Source organism: Oratosquilla oratoria, chromosome 28 (assembly GCF_046742065.1).
Source record: "Oratosquilla oratoria isolate Oo_2021 chromosome 28, ASM4674206v1, whole genome shotgun sequence".
Taxonomy (NCBI): domain Eukaryota; kingdom Metazoa; phylum Arthropoda; class Malacostraca; order Stomatopoda; family Squillidae; genus Oratosquilla; species Oratosquilla oratoria.
The window spans coordinates 46,586,668-46,610,811 of NC_134804.1; the positions used below are offsets into that span (position 1 = coordinate 46,586,668).

The following is a 24,144-nucleotide window of genomic DNA, read 5'->3' on the forward strand; positions in this document are numbered from 1 at the left end:
TAACCTGCCTCCTGTAATCTACATTTATCCTTTCTGTTTCCACATGAGTATTAGGACTTCATTCCATGTGTATTTCTTGCCATATCTATAATGTTTCTCAACCATATTTGGACTTCCTGCCTCCCTTATATTCTGAGTCTCTGGTTCATACAGTGCTGTAGGTACAACCACTCCAATCAATCAATATGTTGTCCCTGCTCTCTCTTGCAGAAGACCCACAGCCTCCAGGAAACTGGCAACAACCCCAGAGGAAGACTACACGTTATTTAGAGAAGAGTGTTGTTGTCTGGGCCTCGTAGTACGAGGTGTTCTGTGTCTTATGTGTGGGCTTGTTTAGTTACCTGGATATGAATGTTTCTGTGTGGATGTTTTGTCTGGTATGGGTGGTAGGTTGTGGTATATGTTTGAGTAGTATGCTGCTGGTGTAGTTTTTTATTTTTTGTGTTCTGTTGCAGGTACTTGTGATATGTTGTGTGAAGAGTGGGTGTTGTTTACAGTTCTGACAGAATTGTGTTCCTGTCAATCACTCCATATTGAAAAAGAATGAAAATATAATTCTGAGGAGATATTTTATGTGTGTATAAGTGACATGGAAGGAGTGGAAAACTTCTGGAGGTGAGAAATATTGGAGTAACAAACTGATGAAAGAAATATGTGTGTGTGTGTGTGTGTGTGCACGTATTTACCTAATTGTAGTATACAGGAAAAGAGCAATGCCTGTTGGGTCTCACCTCCTATTCTCTAATTTTCTAACATACTTAGACTCAAATTACAGTTCCAACTTAATCTATATCCTTGATTTCCAAATATCATATTTAGATTTGAACTCGTGTAATGTTTGAGCTTGAGCTATATCACCTTCTAAGCTATTTCACATATTTATGCATCTATATGGAAAACTGTATTTCTTCACATCTTTTAAATATGTGGTCTTTCTTAATCTGATCCCATGACCTCTTAGAGGCCTTCTATTTGTAATCAGATCTCTTCAATCTATGCAGTCCATCCCTTTTAGTGATTAAATGAAGCGGCCTTGCTGTGGATGTACTGTGTCTTGCGACACTGCTTCTGACCCAGGGCGGTGGGCAGGGTTCAGGGATGACCCGTCATCCAGGAGGTGCTCAGATGAGAGGAAGGGTGGGAGGGGTGTGGAGTGTATTTAGGGATGAAATGGGTGGGAGTGTTTTTATGCCTTTCCCTTTGTGGCTACCTCCCTTGTAAGGGGGAAAAAGCCTTGGTATATGTATGTATGTATGTATGAGTACTCTAATCATATCACCTTTTTCTCTTCAGTCTTACAAAGTTTGCAGACCCAGTACTTTGAATCTTTACTCATATTTTGTTTGTTTGTTTGTTTGTGTGTGTGTGAGGGGTGGGGATGGACCTAGAGGTATTGAGGCTAAAAATCTTTAGGAACCACTGCTATATAGGCTAACACTACCCAACCATGTCTGCCCTCTAGCTTGCTGGGGAGACCTTACAAAGGATTGCGGCAATGAAATTTTCTTGTTCTAAAAATAAAAAAAAACATTATCTACAGGAAGGTATCATGGAAGCTGGTTTGATATTCACAAATTAGGTAATTAGTGTTTTGGTTAACGGCATCTTTTTGATTGTGTTCTATATGAATGTACCACTAGTAACTGATGGATTACTGGATCCTGCAATCAATATAAAATGGTGGGTTGGAAGCACGGAAAAATATTACGAAAGCTGAAGCAAATGCAACAGGCCAGACTGCAGGTGAGCAAAATAAAGAGGAAGATTCAGGTCAATACATGCAAATATATCTTTGGCTACACTAGCCCATAGTTACACCAATTCATCTTCGCTTTTAAGTACACCAAAGGAACATGTATGTAAATTAAGCACCAGAAGAGGAAATCAATATTACGAGATTCTAATCTACGAAATTAAAAATAATAGGCAGTAAAAACAAATATAGTAATGTATTTTAAGTTTGGTAACACCGATTTTTGCCACTCCTTACATCACTTGTCGTAAGACAAAAACAAAAAAGTCTGTTGTCACTCATATCACCTCAAGTCGTAAAAATAGATTCAGGCACCACCACAAAGTTCAGTTCCGACTTATTTCTATTTATCTTTTTTATCTAACAATGTTGAAATACCAATACTGTAAATGTATCAATATTAAAACAATGTTTGTGTAAATGCTTATATAAAAAATTTAAAGAAAAAGGATGTGAACGCATTATTGTATAACATACCAATCTACTGGGCTGATGACTGAGCACTATCAGGAACACAAGATTGCTGCCTTTGAACAAATTCACTAACAGATCCGATTCTATAAAAAAAAAGTGAGTTACATGCAATATGAGCACATTGACATTTAATACTAACCCAAGTTCAGACGATTTAATTTTCATAAATTTCCCTACACAAAATCTACCCCGGCACTACTATTTTCCGTCGAGGACCCGAGTCTAAACCGTACGTCTTGAGGGGCGTTATTCCCTCTTCTAGCAGGTTCGGAGCACTGTCTTCTGAGCATTGACCGAGGTGAGTGCGTTGCATCTACGCTGAGTAAATCACCTCGAGCACGACACAACTCCTGCTCAACAATCAGCTCATTGGTGAGATAAGCCTCTCGACGAATTTGTTCCTGTAAAAAGACGAGAACAACTTCTTAGAAAAGGCCCATGTATAAGCAATAAGGAAGCGACTCTGAGGAAACCATAAAAAAAGATTATTAACTCTGTCAATACTGGAGAGAGAGAGAGAGAGAGAGAGAGAGAGAGAGAGAGAGAGAGAGAGAGAGAGAGAGAGAGAGAGAGAGAGAGAGTGTGTGTGTGTGTGTGTGTGTAGATTTATTCTATTGATAAATGATATTACTTAGGTATAGGAATTCTGCTATAGTGATTCCCAAGTAAGTCATAAAATGTGACAAAGTGGAACACAGTGATGGGACTAAAGGTCTTGCTCTTTGCATGTTCATCCTACAAAAAGTAAAGTAAAGGCATGGTAAAGTTAGGAACCATTAATCTCAATAATATCTTACCTGTAGTCTGAATGGCATATCAGGGATCATCCACTTGATGAACATGATGATAAGACATACAATATTCTGGAAAACAAATTTTACATTTATAGCTTTTGAGATTGGGGGAAGCTCCAATATATATCTATTGGGATTAGTTTTCCGGCAATGTTGTGTCATATACTCAAAAGACGCATATACAGGAGAATCCTCCGGTACACTTTACAAGTTGTCATTTGAAATTCTCTGCCCTTTCTATACTGCTGTACAAGCTATATGCCCAGAGGACGTAATCCAAGGTCTCTCATGTAGAGGACCCATGGCTCTCAGGTGAAGGTAAACTGGTTATGGCCATTAGGTGGGCCCATAGGACTTTCAGGGAAGAAATATGTACGTATGTATATATGTACACACACGCACACAAAGGGCTTTTTCCCCCTTACATGGAAGGTACATACATACATATACCAAGGCTTTTTCCCCCTTCCAAGGGAGGTAGCCAAAAAGGGAAAGGCATAAAAACACTCCCACCCATTTCATCCCTAAATACACTCCACACCCCTCCCACCCTTCCTCTCATCTGAGCACCTCCTGGATGACGGGTCATCCCTGCACCCTGCCCACCGCCCTGGGTCAGAAGCAGTGTCGCAAGACACAGTACATCCACAGCAAGGCCGCTTCATTTAATCGGCGACCCCCCCTCTCCGTCCCCCTTTGCATATAAGGCGAGGACGGGGAGAAATCCCTTCGGGCTGCGTCAAATTTACTCACACATACTACCCCACCCCCCAGCCCATTTCTCCTCATGCAGTCACAACATCATCCATATACAACCATTCTCCACTCACCTCTGTCTTCTGTCCTCTCCCTTCCTTCCTCAACAGACATTCCCCTCTTCCCCAAAGCCCCCTTCACCCCATCCATCCACCTCATCCTAGGACGTCCCCTCATGTTCACTCCCTCCACATCTGCCTTCCATACCTCTTTTACTAGTCTTTCTTCACTCATTCTTTCCATGTGTCCAAACCATCCTAATATTCTTTCATCAACCCTATCTCCCAAATCCTTTTTCACCCCTGTTCTCCTCCTCACCTCCTCATTTCTCACTCTATCCAGCCTAGGTAGCCGAGTCAAAAGATATGCACCCACTCCCACCCATTCCATTTCCATCCACCACCCTTTCCTCCCTCTCATCTTAGCTCCTCATGGATACAGCTCATCCCTGTATCCTGCCCATTGAAGAAGTCAAAAGCAATGCAACAAGACAAAGTACATCCACAGCAAAGTTGTTTCATTTAATCAGCAGCCACCCTCTCCATCCCCTCACATGCACACACACACACATACATATACCAAGGCTTTTTCCCCCTTACAAGGGGGGTAGCCAAAAAGAAAAAGGCATTAAATCATTCCCACCCATTCCATCCCTGAATACACTCCACATCCCTCCACCCTCCCTCTTATCTTGGCACCTCCTGAATGACGGGTCATCCCTGCACCTTTCCACTGCCCTGGGTCAGAAGCAGTGTCGCAAGACACAGCACCTCCACAGCAAGGCCGCTTCATTAAATCGGCGACCCCCCCTCTCCGTCCCCACACACACACACACACATTATATATACATATGTATATATATATATATCATTATATAAGAGTGGATTCTAATAATTTGGCAAGATATCATACATACCTCGAAAACAACAACGAATGCCAATCGAGCAGCTAAAATGTGCCAAAAGATTGGAGCATAGTCATATTCCCTCGGAGTGCTGGGAGGGTTACGGTAGTCTGGATACCTGTAATGGGTCATATACTCTTATGTAACAGATCTGAAAAGTATTTGAGCTCAGCATGTTCTTTACAGTTGTTTAACAAGTTTATCTGGATATAACAGCTTACGTCTAAACACAGAACAAAAATCCTTTATCTGAAATTCTGTAAATGTCTGAGTGTGACATCATTTGTTACAAATGGAAAATCCTACTGGGAAGGTTCTCTGGGTATAGACAGCTTTTGAGCATCCAATTGCACGATAGCAGCTGTTATACATGACCTCAGATGCCTCGAGTTGGGTCAACATTGGTCATTACTGATAAGAAACTGGTGCAAAAATTAATTTTGCACCAGTTTCTTATCAGTAATCATCACAGGGCTCCTCCACTGTTTGGGTCTGGGAGGAGGACTACAAATGGAACCCTATAGTCTGTGAACTCCAAGATGTACATTCAGTGTACCATACATTGTGATTTACTACTAGTCATTCTGCCAAATCAACCTTAGTACATGTCACTCTCTCTTATTTCCCTTTTATGTGCTATTTTATTTGATTTAATTTTTGTATATAGTAAAGGGAGCTGTATAATACAATGTATCACTTTTTAGGATTATCATAAGTTGTGTAGTGGTAAATAGGATTATGATAGGAAGAGTTAAGGATGTACATGTGCTAAGGGGAGAGGGTGGGGGAATATCAGATCATTTTTTGGTGGAAGGTAAGCTGAGAGTGGAGGATAGATGGAGAAGGAGGAAAGGGACAAAAGGTAGGGAGGTTCTTAGAGTGAACTCCTTGAATGAAAAGGAAAAGGAGAAGGAGTACGAAAAGAAGCTGAAGGAGGAGTGGGAGGGAGTAAAGGATAGAGCAGAGATGGGTGTGGAGGAGGAATGGGGATGGTTCAAGGAGGGAGTCTTAAAGTGTGCAAGGATGGTGTGTGGAACAAGAAGGACAGGGGGAAATAGAAGAAAGGGTAGTGAATGGTGGGATGAGGAAACAAAGAAGGTTGTAGAAGAGAAGAAGCGAGCATTCACAGATTGGTTACAAAAGAGGACAGGGGAGTCATATGAGACGTACAAAGAAAAGAAAAGAGAAGTAAAGCAAAAGGTAAAGGAGGCAAAGAGGAGAGCAGATGTGAAATGGGGTAGGAGTATGACAGAAAATTTTGAAAGTAATAAAAAGATGTTTTGGAAAGAAATTAAGAGAGGAAGAGGAGGCGAATCAAGTAGGGAAGAAAAGGTAAAAGGTACAGATGGAGAGTTGATAATGGAAGAGATGGCAGTGAGGGGAAGATGGGCAGAATATTTTAGGGAGTTGCTGAATGTGAAGGAAGATAGGGAAGGAAAGATAGCTGCAGTGGGAAATACGAAGAAAATGAGAGTGATGAGTGAGGAGAATGGAGGAGAAATAAGGAAGGATGAGGTGAAGGCAGTTGTAAAGATGATGAAAGCAGGTAAGGCACCTGGTCTGGATGGATGTCATGCAGAATGTCTGAAAAAGGGAGGTTCAGTGATGGTGGACTGGTTGGCGAGATTATTTAATGTTTGCTGGAGAGAGGGTAGAGTACCGGAGGACTGGAGTAGTGCCTGTATAGTTCCTCTTTACAAGGGAAAAGGGGACAAGTGTGAATGTAGTAATTTCAGAGGGATTAGCTTGTTGAGTGTAGTAGGGAAGGCTTATGGGAGAATCTTAATTGAGAGGATTAGGAGAGGAACAGAAGGAGTAATTGGTGAGGAACAGTGTGGTTTTAGGACGGGTAGAGGTTGTGTAGATCAGATCTTTGTGGTAAGACAGATATGTGAGAAAGCTATAGGAAAGGGGAAGGATGTTTTTTGGGCTTTTATGGATCTGGAAAAGGCTTATGATAGGGTAGACAGAAAGGCACTGTGGGAGGTTATGCAGATTTATGGGATAGGAGGAAAGCTTTTGGGAGCTGTCAAGAGTTTTTATGTGAGTAGTAGAGCATGTGTTAGGATTGGAAATGGAGAGAGTGAGTGGTTTGAAGTAAAGGTGGGACTTCGTCAAGGATGCGTTATGTCGCCCTGGCTGTTCAACTTATACATGGATGGGGTGGTGCGAGAGGTGAATGCTAGGGTAGTGAGTCAGGGATTGGAGATGGTTAAAGAAAATGGAGAAAAGTGGGAGGTGAGCCAGCTGTTGTTTGCGGACGACACTGCGCTTGTGGCAGGGTCAGAGGAGGGATTGAGGAAGCTGGTGGCAGAGTTTGGGAGAGTATGTGATAGAAGAAAGCTAAAGATAAATGTGGGTAAAAGTAAGGTGATGAGATGTACAAGGGGTGAAAGTGGCAGTAGACTGGAAGTGAACATTAAGGGAGAGCGACTGGAGGAAGTGGATAGTTTTAGATACTTGGGTGCAAGTGTAGCAGGAAAAGGTGGAGTGAAGGTGGAGGTAGAATGTAGATTGAGAGAAGCGAGTAAATGCCTTGGTGGTTTAAAGAGTGTAATGAGAAATAGACATTTGGGAATGGATGCGAAGAGGAGACTGTATGAAGGAATGATTGTGCCAACAGCACTGTATGGGGCAGAAACGTGGAACATAAGAGAAGAAGAGAGAAGGAGTTTGAATGTGTTTGAGATGAGGTGTCTGAGAAGTATGGCGGGGGTTACTAGGCTAGATAGAGTGAGAAATGAGGAGGTGAGGAGGAGAACAGGGGTGAAAAAGGATTTGGGAGATAGGGTTGATGAAAGAATATTAGGATGGTTTGGACACATGGAAAGAATGAGTGAAGAAAGACTAGTAAAAGAGGTATGGAAGGCAGATGTGGAGGGAGTGAACATGAGGGGATGTCCTAGGATGAGGTGGATGGATGGGGTGAAGGGGGCTTTGGGGAAGAGGGGAATGTCTGTTGAGGAAGGAAGGGAGAGGACGGAAGACAGAGGTGAGTGGAGAATGGTTGTATATGGATGATGTTGTGACTGCATGAGGAGGAATGGGCAGGGGGGTGGGGGGTGGGGTAGTATGTGTGAGTAAATTTTGACGCAGCCCGAAGGGATTTCTCCCCGTCCTCTCCTTATATGCAAAGGGGGACGGAGAGGGGGGGTCGCCGATTAAATGAAGCGGCCTTGCTGTGGATGTACTGTGTCTTGCGACACTGCTTCTGACCCAGGGCGGTGGGCGGGGTGCAGGGATGACCCGTCATCCAGGAGGTGCTCAGATGAGAGGAAGGGTGGGAGGGGTGTGGAGTGTATTTGGGGATGAAATGGGTGGGAGTGTTTTTATGCCTTTCCCTTTTTGGCTACCTCCCTTGGAAGGGGGAAAAAGCCTTGGTATATGTATAAGTTGAATAAATTCTGTGACATGTGGTAGTGTTCTTTCCCATGATGCTATGGTGTGATGTCACAGGTGAGATGGGTAGCATATATATATATATATACCGGTATATATATATATATATATATATATATATATATCTCTCAAATAGCACATGGGAAATGAGAGAGGCATGCACTAAGGCTTTTTTGGCATGATGTATACCACACCCTGAACAAACTCCTTGGAGTGCACAGACTATATTAATTGGGTTATCGAATGTGTGCAACTGTGGTACATAGAGTAAAAGAAATTGGAGGTATGTTTGTAAGAAGAAAGATGGATGTGTTAGGAGTGAGTGAAACAATGTTGAAAGGGAGGGAGAGATACATGCACAGACACAGACAAGACACACACACTGATGGGCAGACACAGACAGACAGACAGACAGACAGACACACACACACAGGGGAGGTAATTATAAACTTACCGACAAAAATCTGTTGTATTATCAAAATCTTTGTAGTCCTTAACATCAAATACTGAGAGTGAATGATTGAGGAAGCCACCGAGTGATTTGTCATGCGACACAACATGGCGATACACCAACTCTGGTATAAAGTTTGAGGTAAATGCAATGATGAAGGCCTGAAAAAGACAAAAATCTATCAGTAGTGGAACATAAGTATAGTGTTTGCTCATCATTACTATCTATATACCAATAGGCTTCTTCCCCCTTATAAGGAAGGTAGACAGCCGACCCATTTCCCTTAATAATGGCACACATAGAGAGATAGAGAGATAGATAGAGAGAGAGAGAGATAATGAGGGATGTGTGTGCATATTTACCTAATTATAGTATACAGGAAAAGAGCAATACTCATTGGGTCCTGTCTCCTATTCTCTAATTTCTTTATGATACCGAGCCTCAAATTCATGTACAATTCTAACTTAATCTATATCCTTGATCCCCAAATATCATATCTAGATTTGAACTCATGTATTGTTTGAGTGAGTGAGTGTGCATACACAAGTGTGTATGATATAAGTTTGTGACATGAGAATACCAAGAACTTACATTTGTAATGACTGCTAACTTGCCAATTGAGTCTAGAATCTTGAACCATATTCCTATGTCCTTGACTCGTTGCGACACTGGCCGTCGGAAATGCGTCAACAACTTCCGAGCATCCAGTCTCATCTCGAAGACGTTGTTAACGAAGGCAAACAGTGGTGCCAATGGGAATGATGCCACGAAAATGGTAACAAAACCATACTGGAGGACTGTATGAAGAGAAAGAAAATATATACATCATAATCGTCTCAAAGCAGTGTACATAGGTATCAATTCATTTCAAAATCCTAGACATAAAACAACTGTTGCATATAAAATTGAATCTACTGCAATGAACTAAAATCACCCATGATGTAGATAATTGCAATATGACCTAGGCTGATAGACTGACTAATTGAGTGGTTATTGCAGCATTTCAAATATAAATTTTTCATATAGTGACAAAATGATGAATACTTCTCGAATATCTATACGAGGTGCATATGGTGTCTTATGGACTTCACTTTTGCAGGTTCTAGATTATCATATTTAATCACAAGCCTGACACAAGATTACAGGGATCAGACATTCCTCTAAAGGGAGTGAGACACTCTTCAGGTTAAGATTCACCCTCAACTGAATAAAATCATTAGTATTACTGAGGAGGTGAGGAGGAGAGCGCAGGTGTTGGAAGATAGTGTTGATGAAAGGGTATTGGGATGGTTTGGACACATGGAAAGAATGTATAAAGAAAAATCAGTAAAAGAGGTGTGGAAGGCAGAGGTGGAGGGAGTGACCAAGGATGAGATGGATGGATGGGGTAAAGGGGCACTGGGAAAGAGGATGATGTCTGTTGAGGAAGGAAGAGAGAAGACAGATAGGGGTGAATGGAGAAGGGTTGTGTATGGATGATGCTATGATGCAAGGAAGCAAGTGGGGTTAGGGATGAGGGAGTATATGTGAATGGTATTTTGACACAGCCAAAAGGGATTTCTCCCAGTCTTCTCTTTTTCTACATGAGAGGACAGGGATCGGGGTTGCCAATTAAATGAAGTGGCCTTGCTGTGGATGTGCTGTGTCTTGCTGCATTCCTTCTGATCCAGGGCAGTGGGAGAGATACAGGGATGACCTGTCCTCCAGGAGGAGCCAAGAAAAGAGGGAGGGAGGGAGGGATGGTGAATGGGAGTGGAATATGTGGGGATGAAGTGGATGGGAGTGGATTTATGTTTTTGACTTTGGGTACCTCCCTTGTAAGGGGGGTAAAAGCCGCTGGTATATGTATGTATTACTGAGGAAAATGAAAAACACTTCTAGAGTAAGGAACTGTTAGTTCAGCATGCCAATGACTATTTTGGAATAAATCCTTTTGGGGATGGATGGGGGCTCTAATCTATCAATAATGATTGCACACGGAATTATATACCGTATATGCAGTAATCAATAAAACCTTATCTCATTCAGTGAAAGCATTTTGGCTTAAAACAATAAAAGCTTTCGTTTAAGTCCCAATACAACTGCAGATTGTTGAGCAAGTGCTAGATCCAGACAACTACAATTCAGTGCTGGATTCCAGCCTGGAGGAGAATATAATTATTTGGTCATTATTCCCACTTCAGTCTGGCATCGATCCACTATCTGAACAACACACTAACCACAAAACAGGATCACGTAGTACATCACAAAGCTTACAGGGTTAAATGCTACATCAAGTCAGTTTTACATACAAGTATGTTTTGAGCCAATGATGCTCTCTCTCCCTAGTCTAGCTACCTCACTTTGTGGGGAATAGTGTGTTGGCTGAAGTGTACGGGGGAGTGAGGGAGAGAGCGAGAGAGAGAGCAAGTCTCCTGGCTGGCAGAGGTGTTAACATTTAACATAAAATCCATAGGGGTAGGGAAGGGTCCAGACTCAGTACTAGACAACTTCCCTTACCATTATTGAGCAGGCTAGGCGTAACACCAATGGGTATTAACGGGTGATGACAGGCAGCACATTCTGTAGAAAAGCTGCGCCACATCAATGACTGAACTAACATTATCATAATAGCTAAAGTAGCCCGATTATACTTCAGAGCTACTGTAATGCCAAAATGCTTTGCACTGATTTAACAAAAAATGGATCTCTATGGTATTGATTTAACAAGTGTTATTAATAACCAGTTTGAACCCCCTTATCTGGTAAACCATAAATACTTGTATGTATATACAAACATACTTACATATGTATCATATATCCTCATGTAACCTGTCAACTTCACCAACAAATCAATCCCCCTATCTATGGCCAAAAATCTATTTTCATATACCTTGCGTCAAAGCTGACCCTAGATTTCCAGCCCTCCTAAAGAATCTCACACTTCTAAGTATTCATTCATACTTTTTTTTTTTAATGTTTTACTTTACATGCTCCCATGTTTCAGATGTTGTTTTACCGAGAGGATTTTGTTTTCTGTGTACATGTTCCATTGGGGCAATTATTGTGCATCCTGTTACTACTCTTAATACCTTTTTGTGTAGTTTCTCGGGTGTCTATGATTCTTGATTGTAGGAGAACTATGCTGGGGAGGCATTGTCAAGTGTGGTTCTTATAAATAGTTGAACTCTTGATAGAGTTTCCTTCTGCTGATTGAAACCTGTCATTGTTACCATTTTTAGTATCTTTATTTTCTTGTTGATGTTAAGTCTGATGTGTAGGTTGAACGACATGTGTCAAAAGTAAGAACCAGGATTTATGGGTTCCTGTTCAATGGGAGGTGTAGGCCATCCATTTTCACTGTTGAATGCTTCTTTAATTCATGGTTGCCTGGGGTGATCAATGTTACTGATATTTTCTAAGGTAGGCTTCAAATTAATTTTATTTGCGCCACTGTTCTATCTCCATGTACCAAGGACCAAGCAGGTTAGGGCACTGTTACTTGCGGCAAAGGTCGAGATGGTGTAAATTCGAACCCTGCTCAGGGCGAATTGAACCAAGGGCATGGTTTCTTAAATTCCACGCTACAAAGCCCACTGTCAGGGGGGTGTTTGTGACGTTTAACCAAATCACATAATGGGGGTACCCAAGTCAATACATGTAGTTCTGTTCTAGTTTGTCTAATTAAGTTTGGGTGATCAATGTATCTATTTTGTAGTTACTGTGGTGGGTTATTATCAAAAGGTCTACCTTCATGAGTACTTTGGTGATATGCTCTGGATTTGGTGTTGGATAACCACTTGTAAATAGGCTGACTAGTGTAGGTTCGAGTCTTACTCCTTGGAGGAGTCCAGAGTGTAATCTTTTGGTACTAGATGATTGTTGCCGACAAAAATGCCCTATTACAAAAAGGATACATGTTATACATGTAGCTGCCAACTTGAAGGTTACAAGACAATGTATTTACCTCTAATCCTCCATGGCGGTATTATTATCTTCCCCTACCCTACCCACCACAACACTGACAAATTATTATTGTAACATTTATGACTCATGGTCATTTCTTACCTATGATCAACTAGGGCCAACTTTAACCTAAGATATATAGAGGACAATTTATTTCAAATGTTCACCAATGCACTGACTTTAACACAAGATGGAATTCTACTATATTGTGTTTTATGTATCTTATAGTTGTTTTGGCTAGTGACAGTTGGACACTAGTCTTTAAAATACAAGAGTTTATTCAGTGTGGGAATAGACTTGGATTGACAAAGTTGAGAAAATGTTGAACTATGTATCTACTCTACTATATGAACTAATTCACTTTGAACACTCTTAATCTATTCTAAACACTCACCCATTTCCAGGTATTCTGGGAACAGCCCCCGCGGATCAAAGTCAACCAAACGGAAGTCTTTGGCCCACCTCGGCCATTTTCTGTGAACCTCTCGCTGTTGTTCTGGGACAGTCAGCATGTTGTACCATTTCCACAGCTGTGGTATTACCATTTCCATACAGGTGTTCATAGCCTGTTTGCCCACCATGATGATGGCCAACTGCACTGACAATTCCAGGAGGCAGCCTCCAGGGGAACACTGAGAGAGTGTGGTAAAGCAAAGCCATGTACAGGTCAGAGAAAGGAGTCAAAGACAATGACCCTATAATATGGTATGGAATACACAGGTTCTGCCAAAGGGGAGAGTTCAATTGGTTCCCTTATGAGCAGCAAGTATCAAACTGCTTTTTATGGAATTGAAGCATACAAATATACTATTCCAGAATAAATTAAAGCTTTCATGACTAAAAGTACTAAAGAAACATTTAACTACACTAAACTCCTAAAGCTGACATACTTACCTCTTCCTGCCTTGACCCAAACACACGGTTGTAATTTCCAGGATAGCCAACCATTTTGCCCTTAAAGAATGCAATGTAGATTATGGAAGCATAGTAATTGATGAACTGTAGGAGGTATATCTTTAAGGTTAAAGAGTCATCAAACTCTGTTTGCGTTCTCTGGAGTTCCAATTCTGTAAGCTTCTCTGCAACTCGTGCATAAATCTGCCCATGAAGAAAAAAAGACAAGAAAAATGTATAACAAATAATATTAAAGTCGAGCAAATGTTATAAAATTCAAAACACGGACAGTCATACCAAATACTGCTAGATTACACATCCTCAGTGGACAAGGTGCAGGGATGACCTGTCATCCAGGAGGTGCTAAGATAAGAGGGAGGGTGGAGGGGAGTGTATTTAGGGATGGAATGGGTGGGAATGTTTTTATGCCCTTTTTCTTTTTGGCTACCTCCCTTGAAAGGGGGAAGAGGCCTTGGTATATGTATGTACATAGTTATCTTGTGGCGAAGGTCGAGGTGAGGGCGGTTCATATCCTGCCACTGGTGAAGTTGAACTTAGGGCATGGTTCATTAAATTCCACGCTACAAAGCCCTCTGTGAGGGGCACTGTCCTAGCCTCCCGATAGGGGTGTGTGTGACGTTAAACCATATCATATAGTTGTCATCATGATAATCCACACAATATTTACATGGCTTTGTGAATGTGACAAGTGAGTAAGGGAGAGAGGAGTTTTGGAACGAGTTATGTGGAAAGTTTCAGAAGGAATGCGTGTGTTTTGGTGTTGATGTAGAGTAGTCAAGAGGGCATTAACTGATTATGTATTGGTGTCAAAAAAGATATTGAAAGTGTTCTAGAAATCAATGTATTAAAGGGTGAGTACTGAAGTTCTTAAGTGTCTCTTTTGTCCCCTTCATAAAGGATGTCTGTTCTGGAAATCTCCCTATAGGTAGGAAGCTTATCACATTCACATATAGTTCTCTGAAACTTTGTTATTTCACTGTTACTCTTTGTTACTGTTTTTAAAATTTTCACTGAAAACAAGTACATACTTACAAGGGAGGTAGCCAAAACACAAAGGCATAAAATCTACTCCCACCCATTCCATCCCCACATATTCCACTCCTATCCATCCACCCCCTCCCTCCCTCCTTCTTATCTTGGCTCCTCCTGGATAAGTAATCTTGCAATAAGTCATCATGCAATTAAAAAAAAAAATCCACTTAAATTGTCTTAGATCATTTTTGGGGGCAGGATCAAATTGATCCAATCTACATTATTCTCACAGGAAGAAATTATACAGTATTCATGCATTTCACAACATGAATAGCCCTTTGGCAAATATCAAAATTATCTTATATTTTCAGAATGGCTCTTACCTGATTGAACACCATGATACAACACAAGTTGATTAAGGCTGCTGTTGCCGAAGTGAAGATCATGGCATGCGAGGTGATGATGGTTTCTCCCTTTTCTCGGTGGAAATTCAAGGCAGCCAGGGCAGACATTCGGTAAATGATAACACCTACCACAGCTGTTAAGGCCATTGTCACCTGGATCATGTAAAAGAAGTTCCTTAAAAACAAAATTCTACTTTACATGTTTTAATTCATCCCTTCAATTTGGGAACATACTTTACAGACTGGGAGTGGAGAGCTGGCAGACAGGACTTGATCAAAGAATACTGGGATAGTTACGGAAAGACTACTGGGATAGTCTGGGAAAGAACAAGTGATGTATATCTTTCTGGGAAGAAATGTCGGATTGTTGTCAGAGCTGTATTATTTTGGATGCATTTTTATTTCACCAGCTAGTACGAGGAGAATGGTAGCAAGCTCTCCTTATGTGAAAAAATGGAAGACAGTCAATAGTAAAAGAAATCTTGGGTAAATCTAGTGAGTACAAGCCAGCCTACTGGGGCTGTGAGGGTGTTGATGGACTATAAAGATGGACAGCAAGGAAAGCTAGTACTCACTTTTAGTCTCTTCAGTCAAGATACAACTAAACTATGGCTGCTTGATGAAATGTAAAAGGTGAATCACAATAAAATGCTGTAACACAATTCTAGTCCTGCCTACTCCCTGGTAACAAGTTACTTGATACTTACAAGTAACAATACTGAAGACATACTGATCACAACCCCAGGAAACCTCATTCTCCAGAAAGGAGGTTTCGGTTCAATAGTCTTGGTTACTATGTTGACCGTCTTTTTCTTGATGTGCGCTAACCGAGCTAAGTACTGTGGTCTGGGGTGCTCCTCCTGGATGTCGAAGCCTGTCAGGTCCCACCGATGAGTGATTTCTGCTGAATATCTTTTCCACATTTCTAGGAACAAGGCCGCTGAAAAACAAGGTTTTGAACTATAAATCTAGATTCTATTAGCAAATAAAGTATTAAGGAACACTTTGAACTATTAAAAAGGATTCTTCTTTGTACTAATGCTCCACCCTTTAATTTGTTTGTGACAAGTTTGCTTGCAGAATGAGTGAATAACAGCATCATCTTATATGAAAAGAAAGAAAAAGAGGAAGAAGATGAAGAAGAAGAAAAAGAAGAAAAGTCAATTTGGTAGCTATCCTAAATGAGGAAACATATCTTTGCAATAATGTAGAATTTATACTAGGTTCTTGGTTATGTCCAAAGTGACTATCTTTGCCCTACTTGATGAGAGGAATAAAAAGAGGTCTTCAAAGGAAGCGGAAACCATGTCAAAAAACAAGTATGGTAGCAATTATTGGGTGAAATAACTAGATAGGCTAATGTTACAGGATGAGATAGATATGAAAGGAAGACAAGTCGAGAATTTTAAGTTGATGAATCAATCAATCAATCTGCTGCCTCAGTTCTTTCTAGCAGGAGACCTGTGCCTCTCAGGAAGCTCACTTCCATTTGGAGACACAGACCATCTTAATCAACTTAACCGTATTTCTTCTACTACTTCAAATATGGAGAGCAAATGTGAGTATATGATCCTCTCCACCTTCTACTTACAGCTAGTGACACAGAAACACCTACACATGTATAAACTCAAGAATTAATAGGCTGTACACATGCATTTTCATTTAATCAACAACTAATATGCAGCAATAAATTAAGTTAGCACTGTTATGATCCTGTGGGCTACTGGGACAATTAATTAATAATTTATAATTAGTATCAACTTTTGCTATGAGCTAGTACTACGTCTGCCATTTTCTGTGGGTGGCCATGAGCAAACAACAATCAAGGTCTCCGCACCATGCATCAAGGCGCTGGTGGTTATTAGCTCTTTTAAGCTTTCTTCTGCGACCAAGACTCTCTATAACTACCACTTCTGGACATTCCAAAACTTCAATATGTATAATCTGGTGCAGCCAAGGAGACTTAGCACTTCATCCTTGTCCTGAGTAGTTTGAGTGCTGAACTTTCCTATTCATGAACTTTTTCAGGAGTCATACTCCCAGGTTCTTTGAGTGTCAATCCCCCCTATTCATGACTTTCTACAGGACATTGGTAAGACACTGGTTCTCTTTTATTTCTTTAACATCTTATCCATTTCAATTTTGTTGGTGTACAATCTAGTCTCATCACAACTTGTTTCTTCTTCCACTTGGACATAACAGTACTGACATTATAACAAATTCAAATCGATGCCTTCAGATAAAAAGAAAAAATATATATACACACATATATCTGTCTTACCCCAAAAGGACATGAAAACAGCAAAGAAGACGGTAGCAGGATTATCCACGAGGTATGTAAACTTTGCATGAAAACAAGTTTCTTCTAGTTTCCAGTAACTACAAAAGTGGTCACACAAGGGGCACATTGTAATGTTCAGTCTCTTATCACAGATGTCATTACTGAAACATCCAAAAGAGAAGATGTAATCAATTAAAAATCAATGAAAAATGAAAGGCTTAAGCAGAAAGTCTTCACGAAGTAAAAATATCAACATTTGTACAGAAAACTTAAAATAGTTTCTTGACATTACTATTTTTCACACTATATATGCACATAAATTTTGACTTGGCTGGGCAAATACAGTGGATCTGTTTCATAAGAGGGGTGTGTTCTTATTATGCATCCAGTTTAAAACTTGTATTATTTTATTTTCTCCATGGTTCATGAAGATGTGCCCAGCCTGCCCAGTCCACATCTTCTATATTGCCAAAGCATTGAAGATGTGAAGACATCAACATCACTCAATTGTATTCAATGTTGCTTCACTTCAAGTGGACAAACCCAGTCCATTTCTGCAAGGAGGTACTGGTTCTAGAGGTCCAGTACCTGTTCTCCCCCCCCCTTTTTTTTCTTTTATCTTTCTTCATTACATAAGGAGGTCCTCCTAATGTGAATCTGTATATAGACATATTCTCATATGGAGGTCAGAACCACAATATCTGACCTCCCATACCTCCTAATAGTTGAAGACACAAACTAACCCAAGCCCATACACATCCTACATGCACAAAGCCAATAAACATTTTACATCCATCCATCAAATGCAACACATGTCACTCATGGTTCCATCTCACATGCACTACTCTTTCCAACACAAAACAGTACACAAAGAAAAGGAGCTGTAACTATCACATACACTCAAAACACAAACACACCAAGAGAAAAACACATTTATCTTACTACAAATAAATGTTATCACAATAAACGCTATACAAAGACGGGTCACTACGAGCATAGCTCCCTTCCTGTATAATAAAACTAGGTAAATACAAACACACAGAGCAGCTTAACCTCTTCCATATGATGATGCCTACATAGGTGTTATGAGGTGCGTGTGGGACAAGGATGCTGCTGTCAGCATCTTGATTATATTTATTCTGTAGTTGTAGCCAAGTGATCCCCGAATTCTGTGAACTGGCTTGATCACCTTTTCTCTATTTATTATTACGCAATGAAAGAGAATGAAAAGTAGTGACTTTATATTCTATACTGTGAGTATGGTGATGCATCCATCATCATACCTCAGGCATCTGATGCTCGGTGCAAGAATTTGACTTGTATGGAAGAGGTTAAATTCCTACAAAAACAACATACACATAGCTAATTTAAGAAACATCATTACGATACAATCTACAATACCAAAATTCACTGACTACACAGAAGTTAACACAAAGGTGGACTAAAAACATCAAAACACAACAGGACCATGAATGTTGAACATTGTTCTCCATTTATAAAACACATTAACCTCCTCATTTACATCAGATTAATATAAACTTCAGCTGTATTTCTTACACTTTTTCACATGTGGAGGGCTGACCCCTGGTAACTGGTTCCATTTCATTACCACTTTCAGCCAGTGACAGAGAAACTATCCCACACTAAATACAACACACACAAGAGTCCATAGTTTCTTCTAGGGGGGATCTGCCAGAGGGCCCAAGGACCATTCCCAATTGCTATGGTACTGAGGGCTTTCCAGTTAAATTCGAGGCAACAATTTATTACTATAAACAAATTTAAGTCAAAATTTGAACTACATTGTGTTCTACTATACCTCCAAGTAATGAATGTATGTGTGATTCACCGTGGTCTTGGATCACATGTTGGACTTGTGATTGACAGTTATTTCTCTCCCGGAAGAGAGCTCAGAGCTTATATATGACCAATCTATGGGTAATGCTGTACCCTTACATGCACACACACATCCAAACTTCCCTCCCATGAGAGTTGGAGTAACGACTCTCTGCACAGCAATACTGAAATTATTTCAGGCCTGAGTAGGATTCAAACCCAGACCGCCATAGTGGCAGCCAAGCACTCTGCCACTGTGCCACAAGTGTATAGTGTGTGTGTCTTTTTTAAATACTTATGTATTTATTAATCTATCAATTATTAATTTATTTCTATCTATATACGTAGGGGCTCTTACCCCCTTTGAGGGATGTAGCCAGCCAAGGCACTCACCCACTCCCATCCACAACCAATTGTTTCCCTCTCATCTTTGCTCTTCACGGATGACGAGTCACCCGTCTCCTTCCCAAAGCCAACATCTACTCGTTTAGTTATCTATTTATTTTTCTTTACCAGTGACTTACCTTGGTTCATGATAATGGATGGAACTGACTGCATAGATGAAACACAGGAATCCAACAATGGAAGCAGGTATGAGCATATACGTGTAATATCCCAACCATGCGAAGTAGAGCCCAATTTTGACACCGTAATATTCTTTGATGTAATCCAATGGCTGATATTTGTAGAAATTGATCAGCGATGCCCAGTGCCGATACAGCAGGCAGCGTTCACTACCTTCCTCCCTTATATCTCCCTATAAAGGAACAAGAAAAGAAAGACATTTTTCTTCTTCTTCTACAGACTCTTTCCTCAAATTGAGTGGGAATAAACAAATAAGAGAACTAATTCTAGGTTGTTAAATTAATATCTTTATAAGTTAATTTATCTTTTATCTTTAACTGATGCTGCCATGGTTGTTCAATGTATACATGGATGGAATGGTGCAGGGGGTAAATGTGAGAATGCTAAGCAGAAGTTTATAGTTGGTGGGTGAAGTTTAGGGAGAGGGAGAGGGTATAGGGAGAGGGAGGGGGAGGGGGGAGGGGGAGGAAGTAGGAGAGATAAAAAAAAAAAAAAAAAAAAAAAAAAAATTATGATTTATTCTGAAGAGAGAAAGTAGTAGTTGATAACCAAGTTTGTATGGGTATTTGGGTGAAGAAAACTAGGAATAAATGTGAGTAAAAATTCAATGGTAAGATACACACAGATGGTTAATGGTAGCAAGCTGGATGTGAACATTAAATGTGAGAGACCAGCAGAAATAGAAAGTTCTAAGTACTTCAAGCCCTATGTAGAAATGATCATAAAATTAGATCTCTATCTATCAATCTTTATACCAAAACCTTTTTCCCCCTTACAGGGGAGGTAGCCAAGTCAAAAGGCACATACCCACTTCCACCCATTTTACTTCCTTCCACCACCCTTTCCTCCACCTCATCTTAGCTCCTTGTGGATAAAGGGTAATCCCTGTCTCCTCCCCAGTCCTGAGTCAGAAGCAATGCAGTGAGACATAGTACATCCACAGCAAGACTGCTTCATTTAATTGGCGGGTGAAATCCCAACAGGCTGCATCAAAACATTGTTCAAGCATAACCACTCCCTATTCCATCCCCATCTCCTGCCCCCTCCCTTCTTTGCACAGTATCATCTATACACACACACACACACACACACACACACACACACACAACACGCATGCACACACGCACGCACATACACACACACACACACACCACGCATGCACACACGCATGCACACACGCACGCACATACACACACACACACGCACGCACATACACACACACACACACACACACACACGCACACACACACGCACACACACACACACACACACACACACACAGTTGGTAGAGCGCTGAACTGGAAAGTAGTGCTCCCAGTAGCCAGTTCGTATCCTCCCCAGGGCCGAAATTATTTCGGTATCGTTGTGCCTCGGGTCGATACTCTGACTCTCGTGGGCGGGGAGTTGGGTGTGTGTGTGTGTGTGTGCAAGGTCATAGCATTACCCATAGATCGGTCATACGAGCTCTGAGCTCTCTTCTAGGAGGGAAATAGCTGTCGATCACGAGTCCAACATGTGATCCAAAGACCAAGTGAATACATAACACTCCATCTTCTGCCTTCTCCTTTCCTTGCTCAACAGACATTCCCCTCTTCTTTCACCCCATCCACCCATTTCTTCCTTGGTTCATTCCATCCACCTCTGCCTTCCACATCTCTTTTACTAATCTTTCTTCACTCATTTTTTCAATGTATCCGCCTTCTCCTTTTCTACCCCTGTTATCCTCCTCACCTCCTCATTTCTCACTCTATCCAACCTTTTAACCCCTATCATACTTCTCAGACATTTCATTTCAAAGACATTTAAACTTCTCCTCTCTGCCTCTCTTAAATGCCAAGTCACCCCATAGTGTCGTTGGCACAATCACCCTTCATATAATCTCTTTATATTCATTCCCTGATGCCTATTTCTCATGACACTTTTTAATACCCCAAAGGCATTTATTTGCTTCTCTCAATCTACAATTTCCCTCCACTCCTCCCTCTCCTGCCACATGCGACTCTAAATACCAAAAACCACTTCCTCCAGGCTCTCTCCTTTAAGATTTACTTCTAAGTCACTGCCATCCTCTCCTCTTGTACATCTCATCACCTTTCTTTTACCCACATTTACCTTCAAGTTTTTCCTATTGACTAAACAGGAGAAAGACCTAGATGTTGAGGTGAAGTATAAAATAAAAGAAGCAAGTAAATAAATGGATGGAATGAAAAATGTTTCAGGTGAGGGTAGGGTATTATGGTTGCGTTATGTTACTATGGCTGTTTATCATGCACATGGATGGGGAGGCCTGTTAACGAATCCCACAATCTAGATGTCTTTTGCAGAAGATTTACAGCTCTCAGGTAAGCAGCAACATGTACAGAGATAAGAATGATCAGGTGGCTGTGTGGTGCACCTTTGAATGATATATAATGTGGGATAAGGATTGTAAGTGATGACTGGAGGGTAGGATGAGCTATGTAAATTAATAAGAAGAGGGTAACATTATCTGAGTGAAGAAGAAAAAGAAGGAGGAGGAGAAGAAGGTGAAGAAAAAGAAGAAAAGAAGACTGGGACAAGGTTAAACAAGGTAATCTTTGTTACCATGACAACAGCATGAGAAATCATTAAACAAGGAATACACATGCAAGCATGTAGGAAGCCTTTATAAATGAAATTTAAACCTACGTCATGAATAGGGTAGCAAGCGTCGTAGGTTCCATCATTCCTCAGCCTTTCAATTCCAAAGGCATACTCATCACCTTCACATTCATCTATGAATTTCTTGCGACGAATAATAAAATCCACTATGCGAGCTCGGATGGACTGGATAAAGAACTGGTCTGTAACATCGAACCTGTGTGAGAAAAAATATATATTAAAAATAATAATAATAATAATAAATAAAATAAAATAAATAAATAAATAAAAATAAACAAATGAATAAGTAATAAAAACTCAATTTATTCATCTGAAGATAAATACCAAACAATGTACATATTCCAACATCAACATCCATGCACTTAGATATGATTCACATGCAAAGGGTTTGAAGTATCATGTCTGATGACTTATCAAACAATCAATCTGTTGCCTCATTCTTATTTGCAGGAGACCCATGGACTACAAGAAACTGGAAATCTACAACTTCAACCCATAAGTCATTCAGTGAAGAATTTTTGCGTTGTTGTCTAGATTGAACAAGTGAAGGAGAGTGTAGTACTAGGTGATCTGTGTATTTCTATGTGGTGACATCCTAGGTAATCCCTATCACACTCTAGAGGAGTGGAGTGTGATAGGGATGGAATGGATGGGAGTGGTTTTTACACCTTTGTCTTTTGGCTACCTCCCTTATAAGGGGGGGAAAAAGCCTTTGGTATATGTATGTAGGTATGCCAGGCTGATTCATCACTGGTAATGCTTTATAGTAATTCAACCATGACCTTGGACTGTGTGTTGGCCTTGTGATAGAGAATTATTATCCTCCCAGATGAGCTCAGAGCTCGTATCCCAATGAATATGGGGTGCAATTCTTGTTTGTCTTCAGAATGGTTTCTCTGTCGAGTTGATTTCTGGGAGATTTTGGTAAAGGGAGGGAAGAGGGTAGAGGGGAGTGGGGTATGTAGGGGATGGAATGGGTGGGAGTAGTTTCTATGCCTTTGATTTTTGGCTACCTCCCTTGTAATGGGGAAAGAGCCTTTGATATATGTATGTACTTTCTAAATTTTTTGCTTGAAAATGGAGAGGTGGTATCTGTGTAAGGTTTTATCTTGCATATCTTTTTGGTTATTTCCCTATTTTCAGAGGTTGTGGGTTTGAAACCTGTTTTGAAGAAAAGTGATTGTTTGGACATATGGAAAGGGGGAGTGATGAAAGAAGAGAAAAAGGAGTGTGGAGGGTACATGTGGATGGAGTGAATTGTGGGGAAGACCAACAATAGGATGGATGGATGGGGTGATGGAGGCCTTGCATGCAAGGGGAATGTCTGTCAATCAGGGAAGGGAGAGGGCAAAATAGAGTACAATAGTTGTGAGCTTGAAATGACCCAAAGGGATTTCTTCTTGTCTGCTCTATAGTTTCTTAAGTGGATAAGATGGTAGGGATGTCACATCATGAAACAATGGGGGTAAACCAGCTTCTGCTATCAGGCTCTGCAGTGGAGGTATTGTGTCTTCCTGCATTGCTTCTCACCCTAGCATTGGGTGGGGGACAGGATTGATCTTTCATCTACATGGAATTAAGATAGTGGGCATGTACCATATCAGATGGGTGTGGGATAGGCAAAGGGTTACACACCTTGGCTAGCAACCCCCCCTTTAGGGGGAAAGGGCCTTTGGTATATGTATACAAGTATTTATGTGCAAAATTTACCCAATATTCAAATAATTACACATTTGAATGAATGCATGAAATAATTTCATTTTAAAAATTAAGTTTCATTGTATACATATACACATACAATAATTTTCAAGAGTACATGGCTCCTACTCTTTGCAGCTGTATATCTAGGGCAAAAATGAGATGGCATTTTCCAAGGTGAAATTATGTAAATAGAAAGTATCTGGTAACCCCCTGCCATCATGCCAGGCTGACAGAGCAGAGTGTGAGGGAGAACCCTGCCAATCACTCCCATGGTGCTGTGGAAAGAAGATGCACATGTAACCTCTCTTCAGAACCTTGCCTTTTTCCAAATTGG

At 40.7% G+C, this 24,144-nt stretch overlaps 1 protein-coding gene across 21 annotated transcripts in view; it reads right to left on the reverse strand.

The window, feature by feature from the left end:
- Nucleotides 1-495: 495 nt before the first annotated feature.
- Nucleotides 496-24,144, reverse strand: part of LOC143040394 (anoctamin-1-like) — a 62,130-nt gene continuing 38,481 nt past the window's right edge. For 18 of the 21 annotated variants that reach the window (XM_076211431.1, XM_076211420.1, XM_076211425.1 and 15 more), the window contains 13 exons: nt 22,137-22,305; nt 19,409-19,641; nt 17,049-17,209; nt 15,475-15,707; nt 14,747-14,920; nt 13,371-13,574; nt 12,871-13,108; nt 11,031-11,093; nt 9,123-9,328; nt 8,535-8,692; nt 4,694-4,799; nt 3,025-3,090; nt 496-2,628 (listed from right to left, as the gene is read on the reverse strand). In XM_076211431.1, coding sequence (XP_076067546.1) covers nt 2,401-2,628; nt 3,025-3,090; nt 4,694-4,799; nt 8,535-8,692; nt 9,123-9,328; nt 11,031-11,093; nt 12,871-13,108; nt 13,371-13,574; nt 14,747-14,920; nt 15,475-15,707; nt 17,049-17,209; nt 19,409-19,641; nt 22,137-22,305 — 2,239 coding nt within the window. In that variant the 3' untranslated portion in view covers nt 496-2,400. The remainder of the gene's footprint in view (nt 2,629-3,024; nt 3,091-4,693; nt 4,800-8,534; nt 8,693-9,122; nt 9,329-11,030; nt 11,094-12,870; nt 13,109-13,370; nt 13,575-14,746; nt 14,921-15,474; nt 15,708-17,048; nt 17,210-19,408; nt 19,642-22,136; nt 22,306-24,144) is intronic. The other 3 variants (XM_076211430.1, XM_076211439.1, XM_076211424.1) reach the window with 1 other exon arrangement.